Genomic DNA, 21,525 nt, shown 5'->3' with positions numbered 1-21,525 from the left:
CTAGCATTGAAGCACTGCGCAACCACAAGCTGGTGCGCAGTGTGTTCCTTTGTTATAATACCGCCCTTCCCTTCAGCGCATGCATTGAGAAAGTGTTAAAGGATTTATTCTAAAAAGACAGGGCGTGCAAACACGGACACAAGAAAGAAGTCGGGACACCACAAACGCCAACTAACAACTGAAGAGACGCACAACGGCGGAAAAGAAAGAAGGCACGAAAACTTTGCTGCGCATGCCCATGCAACAGGCGGACCTATCAATCCAGCACGCGTGGCGGTCGACGTGGAAAATAACTGTTAAGGCATTTGATTTCATCTTTATGCAAGTTAATCGACAGTTGGCTCACGCATGCACTACCACTATTCTCGATATGCCATGCTTCAATCATCAGGTGCATTTCTTCATTTCTATGCCGGTACAACACTGCGCATTCATCGAATTTAGGCGTGCACTTACTATCTCGACAATGTAAAGATAGATTAGAAGGTGAGCCCCCTGTTAGCGATCTCTGATGTTCTAACAATCTCTGGTTAATGCATCGGCCCATCTGTCCTACGTAGAAGCGGCCGCAGCTGAAAGGGACCTTATACACCACACTCGTACGGCAATCAGTGAATTTGGTGTGCTTTACGAAACAAATATCGGTCCGCTTCTTCTCTTTTACTCACTCATTCTTCCTCTGCACAGCGGCACAAATCTTACCTAGCTTATTGGCAGCCGTGAAAACAACATTAACGCCGTATCTGCTTCCTACTTTCTTTAGCCTTTGAGATACGCAATGAATGTACGGTATACCTACGACACGTTTCTTCCTATTGCTTTCTGCAACCATGCTCGGACTTAACACAATGGACTTCTTTAAACGTTCAGCGACAGTGGCCACTGCATCACGAGGATACCCTACATCTAAAAGACGCGTAACCTGTGCGTTATAGCTATCACTCATTTTGTGCTCACACGACTTGGTGAGGGCTGACTTAAAGCAAGACATGGCGATGCCGTTTTTTACAACCTTCGAGTGCTTTGACGAAAAATTTAACAGCGGTTTCGAAGATCTAGGAGAATGCTGCCAGCACACGTGGTTCTTCTGGAACGTTAAGGAAACGTCTAGAAATTGTATTTCATTATTCTGAGGCACCTTTTTAGTGAAGCTCAGCCCTCCTCCATTTAATTCAAATTTTACACTCACTGAAGTTACCACCGTTTCAAAGTCCTCATCACTACAAAAAATCAAGTAATCGTCCACATAACGAAAAACCTTAATAAGCGAATTACCTAAGGCGCCTTCCAAAAGTTTGTCAATCTTGCTAGGGTATAAATCACTAGGAACTGGTGCAAACTTAGAACTAATACATATCCCTGATTTCTGCACATAAACGCCTTCCTTCCAGCCTACCAGCGTCGACTTTAAATATATGGAAAGAATTTCTAGAAATGCCCCAGTAGAAACACCACATTTATTGGTGAAAACCGTCTCGTGCCCTTGTTCGTTAATACATTCATTAACACATTTTAACAAGTCCTCATGCGGTGAAGAGTAATACAGGCCTTCAATATCCATACTGAAAGCTTTACAACAGCCGGAGTTCTCCTCTGAGAGAAACTGAACTAGCGCCTGAGAATTACGCATACGAGAAGGGTCTGAAAAACTCAAATAGGTTAAGCAGTTCTGCAAATAACTAGATACAGCGACTTGCCAGGTGCCTTGCCCTGAAACGATTGCTCGAAACGGAAATTGTTTTTGTGTTTTGGCTGAAAAAGGAGTGGTGACACAAAAATTGGCACACAATTTGACTGTTGCATCACACTAATGGGTGCATATAGGTGCCATCTCTACTATATCAGCCACAAATACAGCCTAAAAAGTATTTTAATTGAGTCTTGAAGTTCATGAAAGTGCTGAATCGGAAATAGAAGCAAGAAGCGATGATGTCATCGAGCGGGGCCTTTTTGTAAACAACATACGCCAGGAGTTCTGGCCGGGTTACTGGAGGCGTGTACAAGACGGACAACGCTGGTGGCGACACCTGATGATGCGTAGCATAACCAGAGACCTACAAAATAACATTGCAGCGACTTACCCACTTACTGACTCTGCATAAAGCATTAGCTGTGAGATAATTAGAAACTCACAGTATTCTCCTTGCTTTTTTTTTTTTTGCGACAAGAATAGCAACGCTACAGAGAAAACAGAAAAACAAATTATTGTAGTTGGACAAAACACCAAAAGATGTCGCTACTGGCTCCGTGGCTGCTGCTACAGCTGCAGGCGTCAACAGCTCCGGTAACCAGGTATCCGCAAACATTAGGAAGTCTACAGACAAACTAAAGCTGTCTACTGCCGGGATGGTATGGCGCAGTGGACAGATAACTGCTTCGGCGTTCCGGCATGCGTATGTGGGATCGGTATGCCTTGAGAACGCAGCATTGCCCAATCTAACTAGGAGACAGTAAAGTGTACATCACATCATTTGCATGTTACACATAAACACTGTTACAGAGTGCTAATATTGTGATTACACTGCTTCCTTCGTCACTTCTCAGCCTGCTGCTTTACAAATGATCGAAGCAAAAATGTTTCAGCACGTCTAATGCTGCGGCTGCTCCAAGCCTCACAGGAAACGTCGCCTCGGTTGGACGACAACAAGAACAATATCGCAACCACCGGCAAGTTCGCGAAGTGAATCGAGCTTTTCTGACTGATTTTTACACTTCTCCCAGCTCCTTCGTCCATCGCCGCACTAGATAAGCAACGTCGTTTGACGATTGAGGAAATAAGCACTTGCCACACTAAACACAGCAGACAAAACAGCAGCACTGACAACATGGCAGAAGCTGGCCAGTGACGTCACTGGCTTTCGCGGTCACCTGATAGTATTTGTTAACAAGAAGTTCGACTGCGTCACGGGACCACCGAGTGCTCTTTGAAATCGAAACTGCCTCCGGTCGTAACATATGAGCATATAGTTAAACATTCGTCTCGCGCTGGGGCAAATGAGTTTCGTTGCCACTATTAACGAGTCAGTAGCCACTGATTAAGAGCAAAAAACAGAAGTTCACAAATTTTCTGTCACCCCTGCTTTAAGTGTAGCAGCTGACCTCTTCACGAGGAAACATGGAAGAATCAGCGGCAACAACTTTGAAAAACAGCTCCTGTTGAAAGTTAACGTGTAACGCTATATCACAAAAGCCACAGTAAGCAGCCTCCAGCCCTCTCTCTACCATGCAAGCTACAGTAGGTCATTGTAGTTTGAGTAAACTTGTGTTGCTGTGTTAAGGCAATCAAATTTTGAAGGAAAGTAATGCAGAAGTAATCGACTGCATTTCTGTGATTGCTCAGTACTTTCCTTGGGCTGTAATTGACCACTGTAATCAATTACATTCTAAAGGTTCGATTTTTCGGACTACCTAGGGACCGTGAAGTTCGAAAAAATGAATTCATGCTTTTTTATTCCGCTCAAGTGGTCAAATCGCCCCAGCCATGTCCAAAACAGCTTTAATGCCTCCCAGTACACTTATTGGGCATTTTGGTGCGTGCCCAGGCTCTCGTAAATATGTTTGTCACGTCCCGTGAATCCAGCTGCGAATGCCGACTGCCCATTGGAAAATTGGGTTCTCGTAATGAGCGCCGCCGATACCATCAAAAGGCAGAATAGATTACGGCTCTCTCACATGGAGTTTAGAATAACACAGAGCTGAGCTAGTTGGTAAGTATTCATTCTAAAAAGACAGGGCGTGCAAACAAGGACACAAGAAAGAAGTCAGGACACCACAAACGCCGACTAACAACTGAAGAGACGCACAACGGCTGAAAAGAAAGAAGGCACGAAAACTTTCAGCTGCGGCCGCTTCTACGTAGGACAGACGGGCCGATGCATCAACCAGAGATTATTAGAACATAAGAGATCGCTAACAGGAGGCTCACCTTCTAATCTATCTTTACATTGTCGAGATTGTAAGTGCACGCCAAAATTCGATGAATGCGCAGTGTTGTACCGTCATAGAAATGAAGAAACGCGCCTGATGATAGAAGCATGGCATATCGAGAATAGTGGTAACGCATGCGTGAGCCAACCGTCGATTAACTTGCATAAAGATGAAATCAAATGCCTTAACAGTTATCTTCAACGTAGACCGCCACGCGTGCCGGATTGATAGGTTCGCCTGTTGCATGGGCATGCGCAGATAAGTTTTCGTGCCTTCTTTCTTTTCAGCCGTTGTGCGTCTCTTCAGTTGTTAGTCGGCGTTTGTGGTGTCCTGACTTCTTTCTTGTGTCCTTGTTTGCACGCCCTGTCTTTTTAGAATGATCACATGGAGTGTTTGGAAACAATGACGTGGAACACAAAGGCTGTGATCGAAGAGCAGGTGACTCGTCCTGCTTTCCGTGATGCACTACAGTAGAACCCCGCTGATACGTTTTTGAAGGGACCGTAGAAAATAAACGTAAGAGACGGGAAACGCAAGAGCCGAAAAACAGGAAAAACGACAAAATATTTAGGGGTACAGAATTTTATTTCAATGCTTACGAGCAGCACGAAAATTGGCGCGCTCAGCCACGATCTAGTCGACGGATAGAAACGCGGAGCTGGGGTCGGCCTCATCCACAGAAATGTAATCAACGTATGTGATTTTTTTAACACCAACAGCTGTAGGCATGAAAGAACGAAGCACTCGCAATCATGACCAGCACGGCGAGTCCGACCGCGAACCGCGCGCACGACCATGCGAGCTCCAACCAGCTCGAACTCCTCCCATCCTCCGACAAATAACGATGATGATGAGTCTACGCCAACGCGATGGCAGAAGTGAATGCCAATCTCGAAGGCCTTGCTTTCGCAAGCAATTATATCATAGACGCCATGTTTGTGTAATACAAATCTCAAAGGCTATGCTTTAGTCAATAGTAAATGCCAATCTCGAAGGCCTTGCTTTCGCGAGCAATTACGTCATGGACGCCATCTTTGCAGTGCGAATCTCGAAGGCGATGCATTTGCTTGCATCAATCGAAAGATCTTGTTGTTTGCACCTCTCGGCTAATGTTACGGTCAAACCAGGCCAAGCTGCGTGAAAATGAACCAATGACCGCTCTCTTCGGTAGTCACTCGGTCGGCTCCGAGCGCACTTCGCGACGTATCATACGGGAACGGTCCGACAGTTACGACGTAACAACGGGGTTCCCAATACATTGTATCCTATGGGAGCTATGCTGGGACCGGCGAAAAACGACGTAACAGCCGGGAAAACGCAGCACTGAGGAACGTAACAGCGGGGTTCTACTGTATAATGTACAAACACACAGCATTTGCCTCTGCGTGAGCCAATCATTCCTAGTTGTGTGCAGCACATCGCCAACTAAGCTGACGTATGCCGTCACTGCCGCAACGCTTGCTGTACCATACACACGCGTTTGTCATGAAAGTGTTCTTGAAGCCCATTCTCTTCCTGATCGCACACTGGCGCAGTGATGGTGAGTTGCTTTCGTTTGCAAAAGCAGCGCATTTGTGCGGCACACTTAGCACTGCGGTCTCGCACAAAAAGGCAGCATGAATGGCGGCGCGTTTAGTATGCTCACACTGCGCTGGACCACATGCACCACCAAGCAGTCAGCTGGAGACTATCATGAAGGGTTGTCAGCAGTTAAGTTGTACTGGCACGTGTGGTGCCTGCCACTATCACACCTCTGTGAATTTCCGCTGCTTATCCGTAAAGTCATCGCCACACTGAGCCGTGATAGTGGCTCCTTCGGATTTTTGGTCTGCTTCACCCCATAGCACTTATACACTTATGCTTTGCGAGAAAGCTGACTTCCAGACACTGCTATGGCCGCTAACAGATCAACCCGCAAAAACACCAGTTCGAACCTACGAGATGATAGATGCAGCAGAGGTGGAACTTTAATTAATGGCATTTCGGACCTGCAGTTTGGGCAGGAAATCCGAAAAACCAAACACCGAAGAGTTTCAGCATCCGAAATTTCATACATTCTTATACATTGATGTCTATGGGGCTTGTGACGGTGCAGCGAAAGCGTCCGAATTTTCAAGCATGTCCGAAAAATCGGCAGTTGACTGTAATTGTAATTGGTTACTTATTTTCTGTAATGTGCACAAGTCTGGTAGAGGACATGCGTATGCTCTAATAGACATAAATATTATTTGTGATGCAATTAAACAGAATTGCACATGTACACTGTGCGGTGGAAGTTTAGAGCTATTCAGAATTGTGCCACAGTCTTTGCTGTCTTTGTGTAGGCTTCATAGTCTTAAGGATTGTGATATTGGATGCTGTTCTTCGTTTAATGATGGCAGTATTGCACGTGCTGAAATTCTGGAATCATTAGGATTGAAGCTTAGCCAGTACACAGTCAATGTGCTGAAAGGAGTTGACCACAATCAACAACACATTGTGGATAGAGCTGCACAACAGGCTCAAAAACTTGGAGGATGCCTGAGCCTCCTTCTGCCTCCAGAGAAAAATGAGCGTAATGCAATAGCGCAATTGGGCCCAGTTTGCATCGCCTTCTCAGTCGGTAGCCTCTCTTCTCAGTGGAGGCATCTCACTCATTCTGCAAGGAAAGGAACGTCTGTGCGAGCAACATTGGCCGTTTCAAACCATACTAGAATGCCTCCTGCAACTACAGTTGCGAAGTGCCTACTGCGCCATAAATGTTCGTTTTGCAAATCACTCAAGGGCTCACTACGCGTCCATAAGGCAATAAGTGAACCTACACAGCTGCCCACTTAATTCATGCTTTTGCTGGGTGAGGACTAAATGTGTGAGTGGGTGGGTCTTTAAACCCCTTACATGTCTTGACACCTGGAGCGATTCTACACTTCTGCCATGCAATATTACATGCGGTAAAGAGACTCCTCCCATTACGTGACATTCGTATAGTGTTTTTTTCTGAAGCACTTTCAATCACTGGCATGGCTCAGTGGTCACGCAGAAGGCCTGGGTTTGATTCCCACTCGAACCCAAGTTTTTTTATTATTTATTTATTTGCATCTATTTAGAATTTTCCATAGACAACGCTAATTTTTCGCTCACAACCAATGACGCCGACGCTGGAATTTTTGCAAAACGAACTCTTAATGCTACCGCATTAAAAGTAGAAAAATGACTTCAGCAATGATTATCAAGCTCGTAGCTACTAAATAAAATAGTTGAACGGTGCTTGTGGCAAAACATGTTCGCTTTTCAGCTGTTTTCTTACTTAAAACTTGATTATGTCAAAGCCATGTTTTTTATTAGTTAAGTACTATTATTTCCTATGTATTCCTAAGTAACTAGTTGGAACGAAAGAAGGAGAATTTTAAGGGCTCATTTTTTTTCGTTAGACACAACATTAATGAAAATTAACATAAGTGCATACTACTGTGCCAGAATTTAAATTATGCACTTCACAGTTTCTGTGTTTTGAAAGATGCAAGTAAACTCAAAATTTATGTCCTAGTGATAAAAGATTCACCAAAATAGTAATAGCTGTCGACTTTTATCCTATCTTATCCTAGATCGGCGGGCACCACATGTAGACTTTGTATGCTGTGTGTGAGGTCACTCAATATCTTGAAGGGGCAGAATTGCAGTTACGGAAAAAAAAAGGAAGCATGAAGCCTTACAGTCAGCTTTTGCATGGCAACCTTTTCTAGCGCCATTCTGTGGACCGCCTATTATGAACCGTGTCTTGGAATGCAAGAAGTCATAAACGCAGTAAGTGAGCACAGTGATAACCTTTCACCGCATAAATGTTGACTGCACCCCTTGACTCATCAATGCCATAATGTGCTGCAAAAGGTCTTCTGTCTTCTTGGTAACTGCAGAGAGCAGACGATCAATGATTCTGACTTTGACGCGATTGTGGCAAGGTCTTTACTGATAAGCATCAGAAAAGAGCGAAGGCGAGATGTTGGCCACCCACAAATGCGGCATTATGATTGTTATTGCTGACAAGCCTGACATAATAAGCATTTTCAACTATCTGTGCGGCTGTGCATTGGGCGTAGCTGAATCCCAAGCATACTGCATACTTTGAATAGACACAACATTAGCGCCAAGCTAATGTTGTGCCCATCCCTAGTCATGACCAATGTTGCCCGCAGAGCCTGGTGGACCAACGAAGCTACGGTAGAGGGGGCGCCACACGCTTGTAACACCCCTTACCACCAGTTATCAAGCACAAATAAAATATGCAAGTCCCACCCGTGTTGACAGTGGCTTATCAAGGCAAGTAGTGGTCCGGTGGCCTCCAATGTCGAGTGCTCTGCCTGGGCACATGTGTCGGTGGGCTGGGTGTGCAACGCCAGGGGCTGCCCGAGTCGTTCTAGCTCCATCCTGAGGGTCCGCAATGGCTGGCCGTGATTGTAATAGCGAACTTGGCATTGGCACAACAGGTGGCACAAAACTGGCGACGCCTGCCACTTGCAAGGTGGCCAGCGTCTTGCAGGCATCAACTGGTGTTGCCGTTGATCGTGTTGGTGAAAGCAGGGTCCCACAGCGAGCCCTCGCTGGGTCAGCATGCCGGTGCCACGTGGTTCCATCCGGAATACGTATGAGTAGCGACGAGGTGCTTGCAGGTGAGACCATCTGTCCGGCAGACCAAGGTGGGCCAGAACGGAAGTTCCTGGCATAGACTGGCTCTCCCGACTCCAGCAAAGGCCCATGATGGCACCCTCGGTCAGCGGCCATCTTCTGTTTCAGCTGCTTGAGGAGAGCTGCTTGACCGGAGGCTTGAATGCAAAACGTCCAACGTGGTCTTGACCATCTGGCCCAGCCAAGGGGGGCACAGCCAGTGACACGATGCAGTGTGGTCCGGCACTGGAACAGTATGCGGGCAACCTGCGCACGGAAGTCCCCAGCCTGGCTTTTCTTAAGTTTGTCCAAGTTTGTCCTTAAAGGAGCACTGACACAAAAATTTTGCACCTTGTTTTTCTTGTTGCAATAGATAGCTTATGATCCACTTATCACGGCTGCAAACCTCGTTTGCGCGAGTGCGCGACGGTTATTTATTTAGACACGTTTTTAGAGTGCCCAGTCGCCGGTTTCAAGGAGCACTGAGCTAGGCAGCACTACTTCCGGAGGACGGGTAAACACAGCTGGCCACGTGACCATGCAAAATTATGACGTAGGCGACGCGCGAGAGCGGGTGCGGCGGGCGCCGCACTTACGGTTCGTCTGCTACGCCAGTCCGTCTGACTCGGGATGCTTCGAGCTGTTTGCTTTTTGATCCGCATTTTTCGCGCTAGAAGTACGGACGTCGTCCGTGTCGTTGCCAGGCAGGGTTCGAGCAGTCAATGGAGCGTTTTAGTCTGTCCGGCATTAAAAAAGGTGTCGCGTAAAACCAAATAAAGTGTCCCCAAGGTGGCACTAGGTCAAGTGGCGCCAGCTATGGAGGATTAGAAGCAACTAACAAACGCGTAATCTATGTCCTCAGTGCATTCGGAAGCGCCCATTTCGACTCGTTAACCCTACAGCATCGATTATTTGACTATGGCTCTCAAAAACGGCGCCGAATCGGGACAAATACATTGCTGTCGAAGCTTAAGGACATAAATCTAAAGCAAATGGAAGCATCTATTCGGAGCTTACACACTACAGAGCGCACGGTGGCCACTTGATAGATTCGAAGTGGACGACAACCGCTTTTGGCAGTGCGGCCATGTTTTTCGGAGGCGCAAATGCCTCGCCGGAGAAGCTTGCCGTGCACGTTGGACAGCTCTCGCGCGTGCGGCGACGGCCAATGTTCTGCGGCACCACGCCGTTGCGGAAGGGAACAGCGGAAGGGAGCACAACCAGCACACGCAAAGCCGCAGGCACGGAGGAAGAAATGGCAGGTAGCACAAGCGCACAAGCGCAAGGGCACAACCAGCAACCAGCCAACACAAACTCGTGACGTAGGTTTGTTTACATATCCGCCGCGTTGATGTCAGCGTCGCAAGGTGCTCGCATCTCGCTCAGTCGCGTGGCATGCACTTTAAGATTGATTTTAAATATGTTCTAGGCTATATTGGCCCTTGATATTTCGTAGACGTTGTGTATTGCTCCACGTACACCTTTTTCACTCATTATCTCGCCTTCGAAATTTTGTGTCAGTGCTCCTTTAATTGTCTGCACCACTTGCTCGGCTGCACCATTTGAAGCAGGGTGGTATGCAGAACCATCATTCATCGGATTCCGTTCTTCGTCAGCCAGGCCAGATACTCTGTGCTGGCGAAGGCAAACCCATTGTTGGAGACTGACATCTGGCAACCCCTGGGTGGTGAAGACCTGCCGCCGCGCTGCAGTGGTCGCGGTCGCGCTTGCTGATGGAGTGGTGACAGGTAGAACCTCCACCTACTTTGAAAACGTGCCTACCACCACCAGAAAGTAGCCTTTGAAGGGGTCCCTGAAATCCACATGAAGGCAGGACCAGGGCCTCTGTGGGTGAATGGCCAAGGGGTTATCTCTGCCCGACGCGAGGCCCTCTGGTGTTCTTGGCAGACTTGACACTTCTGCACCACATGAGCAATGTCCTGGTCCAGGCCAGGCTACCAAATGTGGGAACGGGCCACCATCACCACCCTGGAGGCCCACAATAGGCAGCCCTGCTCCAGGCTCAGCTCAGCGGCCTTGTGGCTGTAGAACTGCTGCACCAAGTCCTCCCCCCTGAATATCGCCTTCACCACCTGGGACAGGACTGGGTCCTGACTGGTCACCTACAACACTGCAGATCTTGAGAGTACCTCCAGGTATGCATGCTCCAGCATTAACACCTCAGTTGCCCTGGAACATCATCAGGCACCTGCGGCAGAGGCAACCGGCTCGGCATCAGCAGGTCCCAGGTCCTTTCCCGGACAGTAGACTGACTGGTAGCTGTAGGCTGCCAGCTTCAAAGCCCAGCGTACTACTCGAGATGATGCCTGTACAGGGACAGTCTTGTCAGGCCCCATAAGCGGTTTGTGGTCCGCAACTGCCTCGAACTTCCAGCCCCACCGGTACTGGTGAAAACACTCGACCCTGAACATGAGGGCCAGGCCTTCCTTGTCCAGCTGGCTGTAACGTTGCTCTGCAGCATGAAGGCAGTGGCAAGTTAACAACACAGGGCGTTCCTGGCCATTCTTGTCTCAGTGTGCCAGGACAGCTCCCACACCATACGGCAATGCATCTACAGTAAGGACGACAGGCTTGGCGGGATCGAAGTGTACCAGCGCTGGGGCTTTTGTGATTAGCTTCTCACTGTGCTGGAAGGCCACATCCTGCTCCTTCTTTCAAGCCCAATGCTGACCATCTTGATGCAGAATATGTAACGGCTGTAGATGTGCCGACAGGTTGGGCAGAAAGCTCCTGTAGAAATTGATGAGACCAAGGTAGCTCTGAAGCTCTATCTTGTTTCAGAGCTTCAGTGCCTTAAGAACAGCCTCAACTTTGCGGGGGTCCGGGGTCAGGCCAGCCTGGGAGATGACATGTCCCGGGTACTCAATACTGGGAACCAGGAACACGCACTTGTCCCACTTGAGCTGGGAACAGCGTTCTGAAGCCGAGTCAGGATGTTGCGCAGATTCTACAGGTAGTCTTTGTCGTTTATACCGGTAACCAGGATGCCGTTCAAATGCACCGCCACGTGCCTCATGTCCCTGAAAAGGTTGTCCATCTCCCTCTGAAAGATGGCTGGTGTTAAGGCTTTTCGACGGTAGCGACGGGGTTGATGGGAACCTTTAAATCCCTGCAGATCCTGACAGTACCGTCTCGCTTGGGAACTGGAACGATGGGAGCAGCCCTCTCGGAAGTCTTGACAGGCACCAGGATGCCCTCTCGCTGTAACTGTTGCAGCTCCTGGGTGACCCCGTCCTTCAGGGCAAACAGCAGCGGTTGAGGCTTGAAAAAACGAGGCCGGACTCCCTCGGTACATATAGGACAGCCGTCATGACGGGGAATGTGCCCACCCCCAGCTGGAACAGTGACTGAAAATCTGTTAGAAGGCTTTGGATGTCTTTCACAACATGCAGGGCCGCTTTCTGGTATTCTGGCAGCCGAACACCCAGTGCGTGGATCCAGTTTTGGTTGAGCAGCGTCAGCGACAACCCCTTGGTCAAATAAGGGGGAGGGGTTGCTTCCCTGTTGCCAAAATGAACGCTGACCTGGGCCTAATCCTGGACCTGGGAAAGCTCTCCGGAGTAGCTATGCAGCATTAGACCTCTTCACCAACGCGCTGCGCCGCTGCCGCCTGTTTTTGCTAACGCCACTCGCGCCGCCACCGAAGTCCCGAGAGTCACGATGCCACCACCGCCGCGCAATAATTGCGGCGCGCCGCCATTTGTCTTTTCTCCTAACATGAACGGAGAATCTGGACATAAAATACACCGCTTCACCGGGGTAGCTCTCTCGATGTGTCCATGAAATGGACTTTCCATTTCAGCCGCCGCTGATTGGCGGGAGCTCAGTGAGCAGCACGCCCTCTGTTTCCGATTCTTCTTCTGCAACCTCATTTTGACGTCACGAAGCTTCCACCACTCTCGACACAAATTAGAGGGACGGAATGCGCTTCAACGCAACGCACACTGCCCCCAGAGATCCACTTTTGGGCGCACATCTCAGAGGCCGTGCATAAACTCGGGCCGCGTTAGCCATCGAATTAGGTTTAATGCGGCTGCCCGTCTTACGCAGTTGTGAAGGTCGGTACGCATTCCCTGCATCGTTTTCAAACATCTGGGACACATTCATATGCAAGTTCAGAGTTCACAAGTTCCTGTTTCTGTACGTTTCATTCACATCTTTCTTACGATGGGAATGTGCTGGCGGGTTCGGTGCGTCGACGTGATCAAGAGCGAAGTGACATCACGGCTCACTGCTTTTCGAAAAACTGAATGCGCTCTGCCGAAATGGACTGTCGACATCTCCTTTTGATGGGCACTTTGAGAATAGCTCCCCGGAAGTTGTATCTTTCTCTCCTGCTGAATGTTAATGGTAGAAAAACAGGTAGAAAAAGAGTGTTCCACACTCGCCGCCATGGCTGTGATCGGCGCTGACTCACACTCCTAGGTTTAAATTCACATATGTACCCCATAAAGTGGACGGGAGGATGACCGTCGCCGAAGCTCAGTGGTAGAGCATCGGACGCGTTATTCGGAGGTCGCAGGTTCGGTCCCTGCTGGTGGCAAGTTTTCTTTTCGTCCACTTTACTTTCTTCACATTTATATTCGAAGTACTACACATTGCGTCCCCTATACTTTCCTTGGCATTGTTGTCTGTTAGTTCTCATTAATATTGTGTCTAACAAATAAAAAAAACAAAAAAATGAGCCCTTAAAGGGGTCATGAAGCACCCCTTGGGCTGATTGAAAAAACACATCCTGCGGAAAGCTGACACGGCTATGAACTGCTCTGCCAAATATTACAGTCGTGCGCGCCGCGTAATGGCCACAAGGGGAGCGCGAAGTTGCCGTTTCCCCAGGCACCCTCTTTTCAAACAGAGGCCGGTTCTCACTCTCGTCGGTGGGCGGGGCGTCTGTCCGCTGTACGTCGCAAGAGACATAGCATGCTTATTGGCCGATAGCCGACGTAAATCGAGAGCGGCGTTCGGATCAGATGCGCTTCTTGCCGCGGGGTGCCGCCACTTGCCGGCGCCGCACTCCTCAGTACACGGTAGCCGCACTCGCGCAAGCGAATCACAGCGGGAGAGCGATCGCGTTTCATGACGCGCGCTGGCGTAACTTCTTTCCCCCATGCCATCCCTCCCTGTCTAGCTTCCAGTGCGCTCGCCGGCACGAGAAAAGAGAGAAAGCGCTGGGAGCGTGCGCCAAACCCCCGTAACTCCGCTGATTCTTGACGGATTCGAGAAATTTTTGCGGCAATCGATTCGGGAGGCAGTACACTCCGATACTGAGGCCATTAGATCATTACTTGGAAAAGTGGTTCATGACCCCTTTAAAAGTCATCTTAAAAGCAGCAAAACTATGCAGGACCTACACGTGCGGGTGAATTTAAGTAATCTAGTTCCTTTTTTGTTAGTGCGATGGATGGCTTGCTGATGCAGCTTCTATTAGCAATCGCTGCCGCCTCAATGATAGTTTTGCTGCTTTTTATTTAGGTTTCCCCTTTTGCATTGACTGATATCTGTGTAATCGCATGTGACAGGTATATATATGTGTGTGTTGCTTTAATAAAAACAATAGTTGGAAGTTAGCGCTTGTCCTCGTCGTTCCTTTGTCCGCTGTGCTCGTTTTGCGCTAAAGTTTTAGCATCTTCCTTCTCTCCTCCTGACGTGTCACGAGTATTGCCTGAGCTCAACGCTGCTGCGTATCCTTGCAGTCTTAGACCTAGTACATTGTGCATAGATAAAAAAAAAAGATAAGTAAGATATATCGATGCTTTACTACACTTTTTTACTTTCATTTTTACTCGAGCGAAACGACAAATAAATATAGAAGTGAAGGCAATGAAAATCTTAGGATAACAAATAGCTGAGCTAGTTGGTAGATATTGACATTAAAAATACACGACGTGCAAACACGGACACAAGAGAGAAGTCAAGAGAGTGAACATTTATGTCTCACGTAGACCACCACGCACACCTCATTAATAGGTATCGCCTCTTGCCTGGGAATGTGCAGACAAGTATTTTTGTCTGCCTTCCTTTCCGCCGCTGTACGAATTTTCAGCTGTTAGTGGCGTTTGTGGTGTCTTGGCTACTCTCTTGTGTCCGTGCTTGTACGCCTTGTCTTTTTAGATGGCCCCAAAACAGCCTCTGAAAATACAGAATCGAGCGCTTTATTCTCTCTTGGCGTTTCTTGTCTTTTTTGCGCACTTCATGACACCAGAACAGTGATTCACGTGATATCATTAGCATACATACTCTCGATTGGTCCATATACGAGAAATGTCAGTCGTGAATTGTCTCCCACTTTGCTTTGCCATGCATTCGCCTACCCGTTCTTCTTTGTCTCGCGTGACTAATGTGCACGATCAACTGATTTCACTCCATTTTGTGCATTTCCGACTGCGCAAGCGTAGATAACAGGGTGTAGCTGACAAACGCGAAGTCCTGATAGGCTCAACGCTTAGTGCTGGCATTGTACGCGTGCTTTATGAAGCAATATGTGGCAAGGAGATATCGTCTGCAAGAAGGGTAGCGAAGGCCAGAATGAAACCAATAAAAATGGCGTCGGATTATTTGAGTCTTCCAACGGACGAACTCTTTACAGTGAAGACGACACAGCTCCCCAGAAAAGAGCTGAGCCCGCTTCCACAGTTTCTGTATATTTTTTGGTTGCGTGAACAATTATATTGGCACTCTGGACAGGTCTTCATTGTCGCCGTCATGTTCCATATAAAATCCAAATCAATAAAATCACTCCACACATTGCATGTGGGTGAGGAACACTGCTCAAGCAGAGACAAAACAAGCTGGCCATCTCCGGCGCATGGAGCGTGCATTTGATAACATCACCCCACATGTGAATCATGCCGTCGATTGCTCCTCAGCCAGAAACAAAACGCCCCACACGTCATTCTTTGGGTGAAGGAGCATGAAGGGACGCCGAGGCGGAGGTGGGGGGGGGGGGGGGGGTTGCTGCGTAGCTCGAGTAGCAATTGTGAGCGCCGTCGTGAGCGCTGGCGCGCTCGCTATCTTGGCAGACATCAGCAAACGGCTCGTATACCCTTCTATGTGCTGCAATATCACAGTTTCGGGCTGTGACTGTTAATATGACAAACTGCATGAAAATCGCTTCTCTGTCGGGAGCGGCCGTATTCCCATACACCAGCATTTTGTAGAGTTACGCGATATCGGACCAAAAAGAGTTAGCTGCTAGCCTTTGTTCTTATGACATTACGACATGTTGCTATCGTAATCACTACTTCGCCTTTTCGGTGCAAGAGATCTTTTCCAAAATTCAAGAGACAACTTTCTCCATCAACTCTTAGATATATCCCCTCCCCTCGTGCCACATCGCTGCCGATCTAATGAAACCCGCGCCATTGACGCGCCGCCGCCGGAGGTGGAAACACCGGCATGCCGCTGCCGGCAATTTTGGGACCGGTGCACAGGTCTACGCAGCATGACTGAAGCCTCGAAGGACACTCCAGGGATATTCTGCTTGAACAGTTTTGCAGTCATGACTGACACGCGGGCCCACGTGTCCAGTTCCATGGAAATGGGGTGCCCGCAGACTTCGATGGCCAGCATTTACGGTTGTACACACGACAGGACATGGCCTGTGTGCCACGTGTTGAAGATTGGCAGATCCTTGGCCACGACGTGGAGCCTGTCCATGGAGAAACCAGATCCTGCTGCCACATGTTCCTGCCACCACTTGCGACGTCTACCCTGGCCGCGGGCTTGTGTGGAACCTGGGCTTGATCCAGGCTGCTGCTGCTGTCCGCTGTTCATCATCCTCACTTGGCATACCCGTGCAAGGTGCCCAGTCTTTCCTCACGTGAAGGACTGCGCATGGGAGAACTGGCACTGTGAAGGGGAGTGGGAGTCACCACAGCGATTGCAGGTACCGCCCCTTGTCGCCATCTTGTTGACCGCCGCTTCTGTTGACACCGTTGACGCCGCATGTGCAATCTCGCCGGCATCCCTCATCGCCGCGTTCATTGCCAGCGCTGCTTTCACGACATCATCCAGCAAGGGGTCAGGAAATTCCAGGATCATGTCTGCATGGTGGGGTCGTTTGTGCTGCAGATGAAACAGTCCCGGAGCAGTGAGTCCAGCTGTCCTCCGAAGGCGCAGGTACTCACTAAACCTCGTAGTGCAGCGACGAACTGCCCGAGGCTCTCGCCTTTCCAGCGGCTCTGGTTGTTGAAGCAGAACTGCTCCATTAGCGTGGACGATGCCGGGCTGAAGTGTGAGCACAGTGTGGTGAGGGGTGTGTCGTTTGTCCGGAAAAACATGTGAACTCGCTCCTCATAGATTGGCCAGGCAGACCCATCTCCCTTGAACGGCTCGAGCCTTCCATACAGTGGCATGACAGCAGGAATGTTTTGCCGCTCTCAGTGGCATAGGTCGATCTGTTGGCTGTACTCGTCGCCAGTGTCATGATCTGCCCTGGGATCGAGGGGAGGCCGAGGCACCCGCGCTTCGGAAAGACGACCCAAAAGCATGACCGCGATCACAACTACTGACAGAGAGCTGCGCTGGTCGGTGTTTATTATGGTCATGATCTGCCAGCCTGGCGGGCCAACGAAGCTATGATAGAGGGGCACCACATGCTTGTAACAATAACGACCACTTTTCGCAGCACTTTCTCGAGTTCATTATAAAAAGGTTTGACTAATACTATCGGAATAGGGCATTGTAGCTCGTGCTCATATTGCTGCCTGCGAACCCTGGTTGTGCTGTCAGCTTCTTCTTGTACAATACAAATAATTTAGTATAGTGCTTTTATATCTTAAATGCAGTTAATTTACTGCAGAATTGGAGCAAAATGTCATGGCCTGCAATATGCACCACATATCCAGGGCGTGCTAACTGTGTGACAAGATGCTTAGTGAGCTTGTGCTAATTACAGGGTGTTTTGGAGTTGGTGCTGCCAGACCGGAAGTTTTATGTGCCTGACAAGAACTTTGAGCTGTTTGGCCATGGTGGCATGCTCTTCTGGTTCATCAGCTCAGTCATCTTTGCTGTGGTAAGTGGAACATGGCTTCCACTCAAATAAGACCCACTTTGATACTGCCTTGGGTTCAACTTTTGTTGTGCTTCAGAGGTATAAACGCTGAACAGTTCTGGTTGGGCACAGTAAATTTTACCCTTCAACACAGCACTGTTGATGCAGGGCACAGGTGCAAGTTTAATCTGGTGGATTGGCTTTAGTGATGGAATTGCTGTGCTAACATGAATGGACCCCCAGGTCGATACTGCAGGCTATGATTTTGAGCTTTGAGAATGTTGTCCAAGGCCAAGGTGATTTTGATTCATTGAGCCGCTGCTATATGCACATGCAAGTTTGCTTGTGGGGAGTTGAATTTGTAGGGGTGCTGGCATGCTGGGCTTTTTTGAGTTGACACTGAATTTAACCTACTGGTTCAGGCATGCCTGCCCCCCAATTGCAGTGGCTCTCTTCAGAAACGAAGGGAGGTTAGAATTTTTAGAGAGGTGGTTAGAACTTGTGGAAATTTAAGCTTTGCAGGTGTGCTCCTCACTGTGTTATTTGATGTTTGACCGTATTGGTGTAAAAGAAAACAAAGTGTGTGGGTACGAGAAGAGAAGCGCACTGCGCAAATGCTGACTATCAGTTGCATTGTGGCTGGCTGACTCAGCTCATCTGTGCATGCTCAGATGTGGCCAGCTGTCAGTCAGGCACAGCCACTACTATTGGTGCTCAACCATCAGGTGCTGCATTTCTTTGTTTCTATATAAAACTGCAAGTTAGTTGAACTGCAGCAATGCTAAGGTTAGGCGGCCATCTTCCAGCTAATGACCTCCACCCAACTCCTGAATATAAAAGGCTTCCAGTGATTCACGAGCCATTTCTTGATTACTCCTGTGGGGAATCTTAACATTACGTTAGATATCGTCGATATACGTCCGTGCTTTTAGGCGCATGCATCTTTTTCAGTATATATCCTCTGTATCCTGACAGAAATAAATTCAGTAGGAAGTCGTCATCCTCGTCTTCTCTTTGCTGAAAGGAGTTGGGAAGGTTAGGGTTTGCTGAGATTTATTGCAATAATACGTTGTTGCAGTTGACACTGGTAGGAAAGGGATATGTGGTGCAGGGTTCAGTCTGTCATATGGCATTCAAGTCACTTAACTCAGTAGCTGCCTACGGATGGTCTGGGACAAGATTCTAGCCATGGTTGTTCACCTGGGCCAGTTGCAGGTGACAGTTGGCTAGCAAGAGCTGTCAAATAAATCTTGTGTGCTGTTTGTTTGGCTCGGCCTGTTTATTTAGTTGGCATTCATTGTTGCGAGGTGGTCAAGTAACACCAGAGATGGGCACTCATTAAGGGACTTGGACAAAAATAAGCTTTTATGTAGCTGCCCTATATAGCTACTGAAACTGATCTCTCTACTGTCTGAGCATTTCCTTTGGGTCAACTACAAGGTTAGGGCCTCTCCCAGTGATCTCCAATTTGGCAAACCCTGTGGAAGCCATTCTGTGCCTACGAATTAAGGCTTATGGCATTAATTTCACCAGCCCACCTAACTCGGCTGCATTTCCCATCCCTTGGTACCCTATCTGTCACTCACTTATTGATCCTATGCATTACGTGGCCGGTCCGCCTTCATTGTTAGTGTCAGCTAGACTATTGTCTACCTGTTTGTTGTCTATGTACCCCTTTTTGTTGTCTAGACTATTGTCTACCCCGAAAAATCTTTCACGGGAAGTTCTTGATAAATATATCTCGTGTGAGTTGTGTCTTCCATAAAAGTTTGCTTACCTGATTGCGACTACTAATAACTCATATTTGAAGGCACGAGATTGAAAGGCTCCACTTACAGCACCAATTATGTGAAACATTGGCGTTAAAGGGCATTGATACCATGATCGAAAAAGCTAATGCACTCATGAGTTGACTCACTCAGACTCAGATTAGGCCGTGAGTCTGAGTGAGTCCGGATGAGTAAAATTTTGGCAAGTCTGAGTTCAAGTGGGTCCAGTTGAGAAAAAAATTTAGTGAGTCTGAGTGAGCCCGGTTGAGAATAATTTTGGTGAGTCTGAGTCCGAGAGAACCCTAAGCACAAAATATATTTTATTGGGATAGCAATTATATGGACAGTCTCGACGGGTTTTTGCCGTCATGTCCAGTATGTCCAGTGTCGCATGAGCAACTTTGAATCTAAGGGTGCGTGCACGCTATCTCGACAGCCATCACAGCGGGCAGCTCGTATACCTTTCTGCGTGCTGCGCTCTCAACACAAAGTGACTATACGGAGAGCATCGCTCCCTGGAGCGGCCGTATTCTCTTACACCAGCGTTTTGTAGCTACGTGAGATTGGATACAAAACAGTTAGCTGCCAGCCTCACTTTGTATAACACTACAATTTGTTGCTATCGCATTCATTGCTTCGCCGTTGTGGTGAAACTGACTTTTTTTAGTGCGTCTGAGTGAACTCAACCTTTTTTGCCGACCTATAGTGCTGGGTCGTGCACGATAAGCTGTACTTTGTGTTTGAGCCGTGTATCGCCATAGGCACGCAATCCTCTCTTTCATGTGGTTCCCTAGGCTTAGTAAAGCAAGCAGTGGCGCGATAGGTTACGACCCTGATGCTCACTAAACTGCCCGAATTTGCAGTGGCTGGCACATCAAACAACTGTATTTTTTACACGCAGCAGAGAACTCTGTGCAGGTTGTCTAATGGCGGTTGTGAAGATGTTTTGTGGCTAGCCACAATATCGGTTAGACTTTACATAAATCACGAGGTTCCCTTTAGTGACGTCCTTTGATATTTAATGCAGCACCATGATTGCCGAGTGATCACCCAGCTGCACATTGACTTTCGGTGCTGGATTGGTTTGTTTCTTGCTGAAAAAGTTACAGAACATGAACCACATTGAAAGCTTTCATTATATTTTAACCGTTGTGGGGACTATAGGTCGGCAAAAAAGTTGGAGCTCACTCAGACTTGCTCAACAAATATATTCTGCTCTGAGGGCGCACTCAGACTCAGCAAAATTTTCCTCAATGGGACTCACTCAGACTCACTAAACTTTTTCTCAACCGGACTCGCTCGGTCTCAAACTCGCCAACATATTACTCAGCCGGACTCACTCAGACTCACGGCTTAACTTGAGCCTGAGTGAGTCAACTCATGAATCCGTGAGTGTACAACTACCTTTTTTCGATCTTGGTGTCAATGCTCTTTATTTCCAATATCTCACATAATCTGCGCTCTTCAATACGCCTTTTGATGTTATACCATCAAATACGAGTTATCAGTAATCCAGTAAGGACATCTTTACGAAATACCCGACTCAAACGAGATATTTTTATGAAGAACTTTCCGTGAAGGTGTTTGCGACGGGGAGGTCATGACACCCCTCCCAATTCACGTCTCTGACAAATAAATATTGAGGTGGCGCATGAACGTGAGTGCGTTGGGATATGTGTGAATAGACTTGAGTATAAAGGTAAGCTGATATAAGGCTGACAGTAATGCTGAAGATGAGTAGATAGGACGACCATAGGTTGGCAGTAAAAGGTGGAACTCACTCGGACTCAGGCTCACCAATATTTTCCTCAACCGGACTCACTCATACTCAGACTCACGGGCCGATCTGAGTGAGTCTACTCATGAATGAGTTTGCCTACCTATGTTGGTGACCTCCACAAAGTCTTACTAATCTGGACAGCCCATTACTTTCTTTTTTCACAGTGTTAGTAAAGACCGAGATGTACCATGTGGATATTCACACGCGTGCTTCTTATTCTATTTTTATGTAACCGGCCCATTACATTTTTAACCACTACATTGTGTAAACTGAATCCGAATGTCTGGGAATATTCCCGATTATTTTAAAATCTTCCAATGAGATTATGTCCCAACGCAAACAATAGGGTTTATTCTGGAACTAACTCGGCCACCAGTATAATGCCGGAATGCCAC

At 48.0% G+C, this 21,525-nt stretch overlaps 1 protein-coding gene across 5 annotated transcripts in view; it reads left to right on the top strand.

Annotated features, from left to right (window-relative positions):
• Positions 1-21,525, top strand: part of LOC119372696 (transmembrane protein adipocyte-associated 1 homolog) — a 119,276-nt gene that overhangs the window by 59,623 nt on the left and 38,128 nt on the right. For 4 of the 5 annotated variants that reach the window (XM_037643146.1, XM_037643148.1, XM_049419714.1 and 1 more), the window contains exon 7: positions 17,486-17,602. The exons of the other annotated variant lie outside the window; for it this stretch is intronic. In XM_037643146.1, the coding sequence (XP_037499074.1) occupies positions 17,486-17,602 (117 nt within the window). The remainder of the gene's footprint in view (positions 1-17,485; positions 17,603-21,525) is intronic. 5 annotated transcript variants of the gene reach the window in all.

This window comes from Rhipicephalus sanguineus, chromosome 10, assembly GCF_013339695.2.
Source record: "Rhipicephalus sanguineus isolate Rsan-2018 chromosome 10, BIME_Rsan_1.4, whole genome shotgun sequence".
In the NCBI taxonomy this organism is placed as follows: Eukaryota; Metazoa; Arthropoda; class Arachnida; order Ixodida; family Ixodidae; genus Rhipicephalus; species Rhipicephalus sanguineus.
This window is presented reverse-complemented; position numbering and strand designations above follow the sequence as displayed.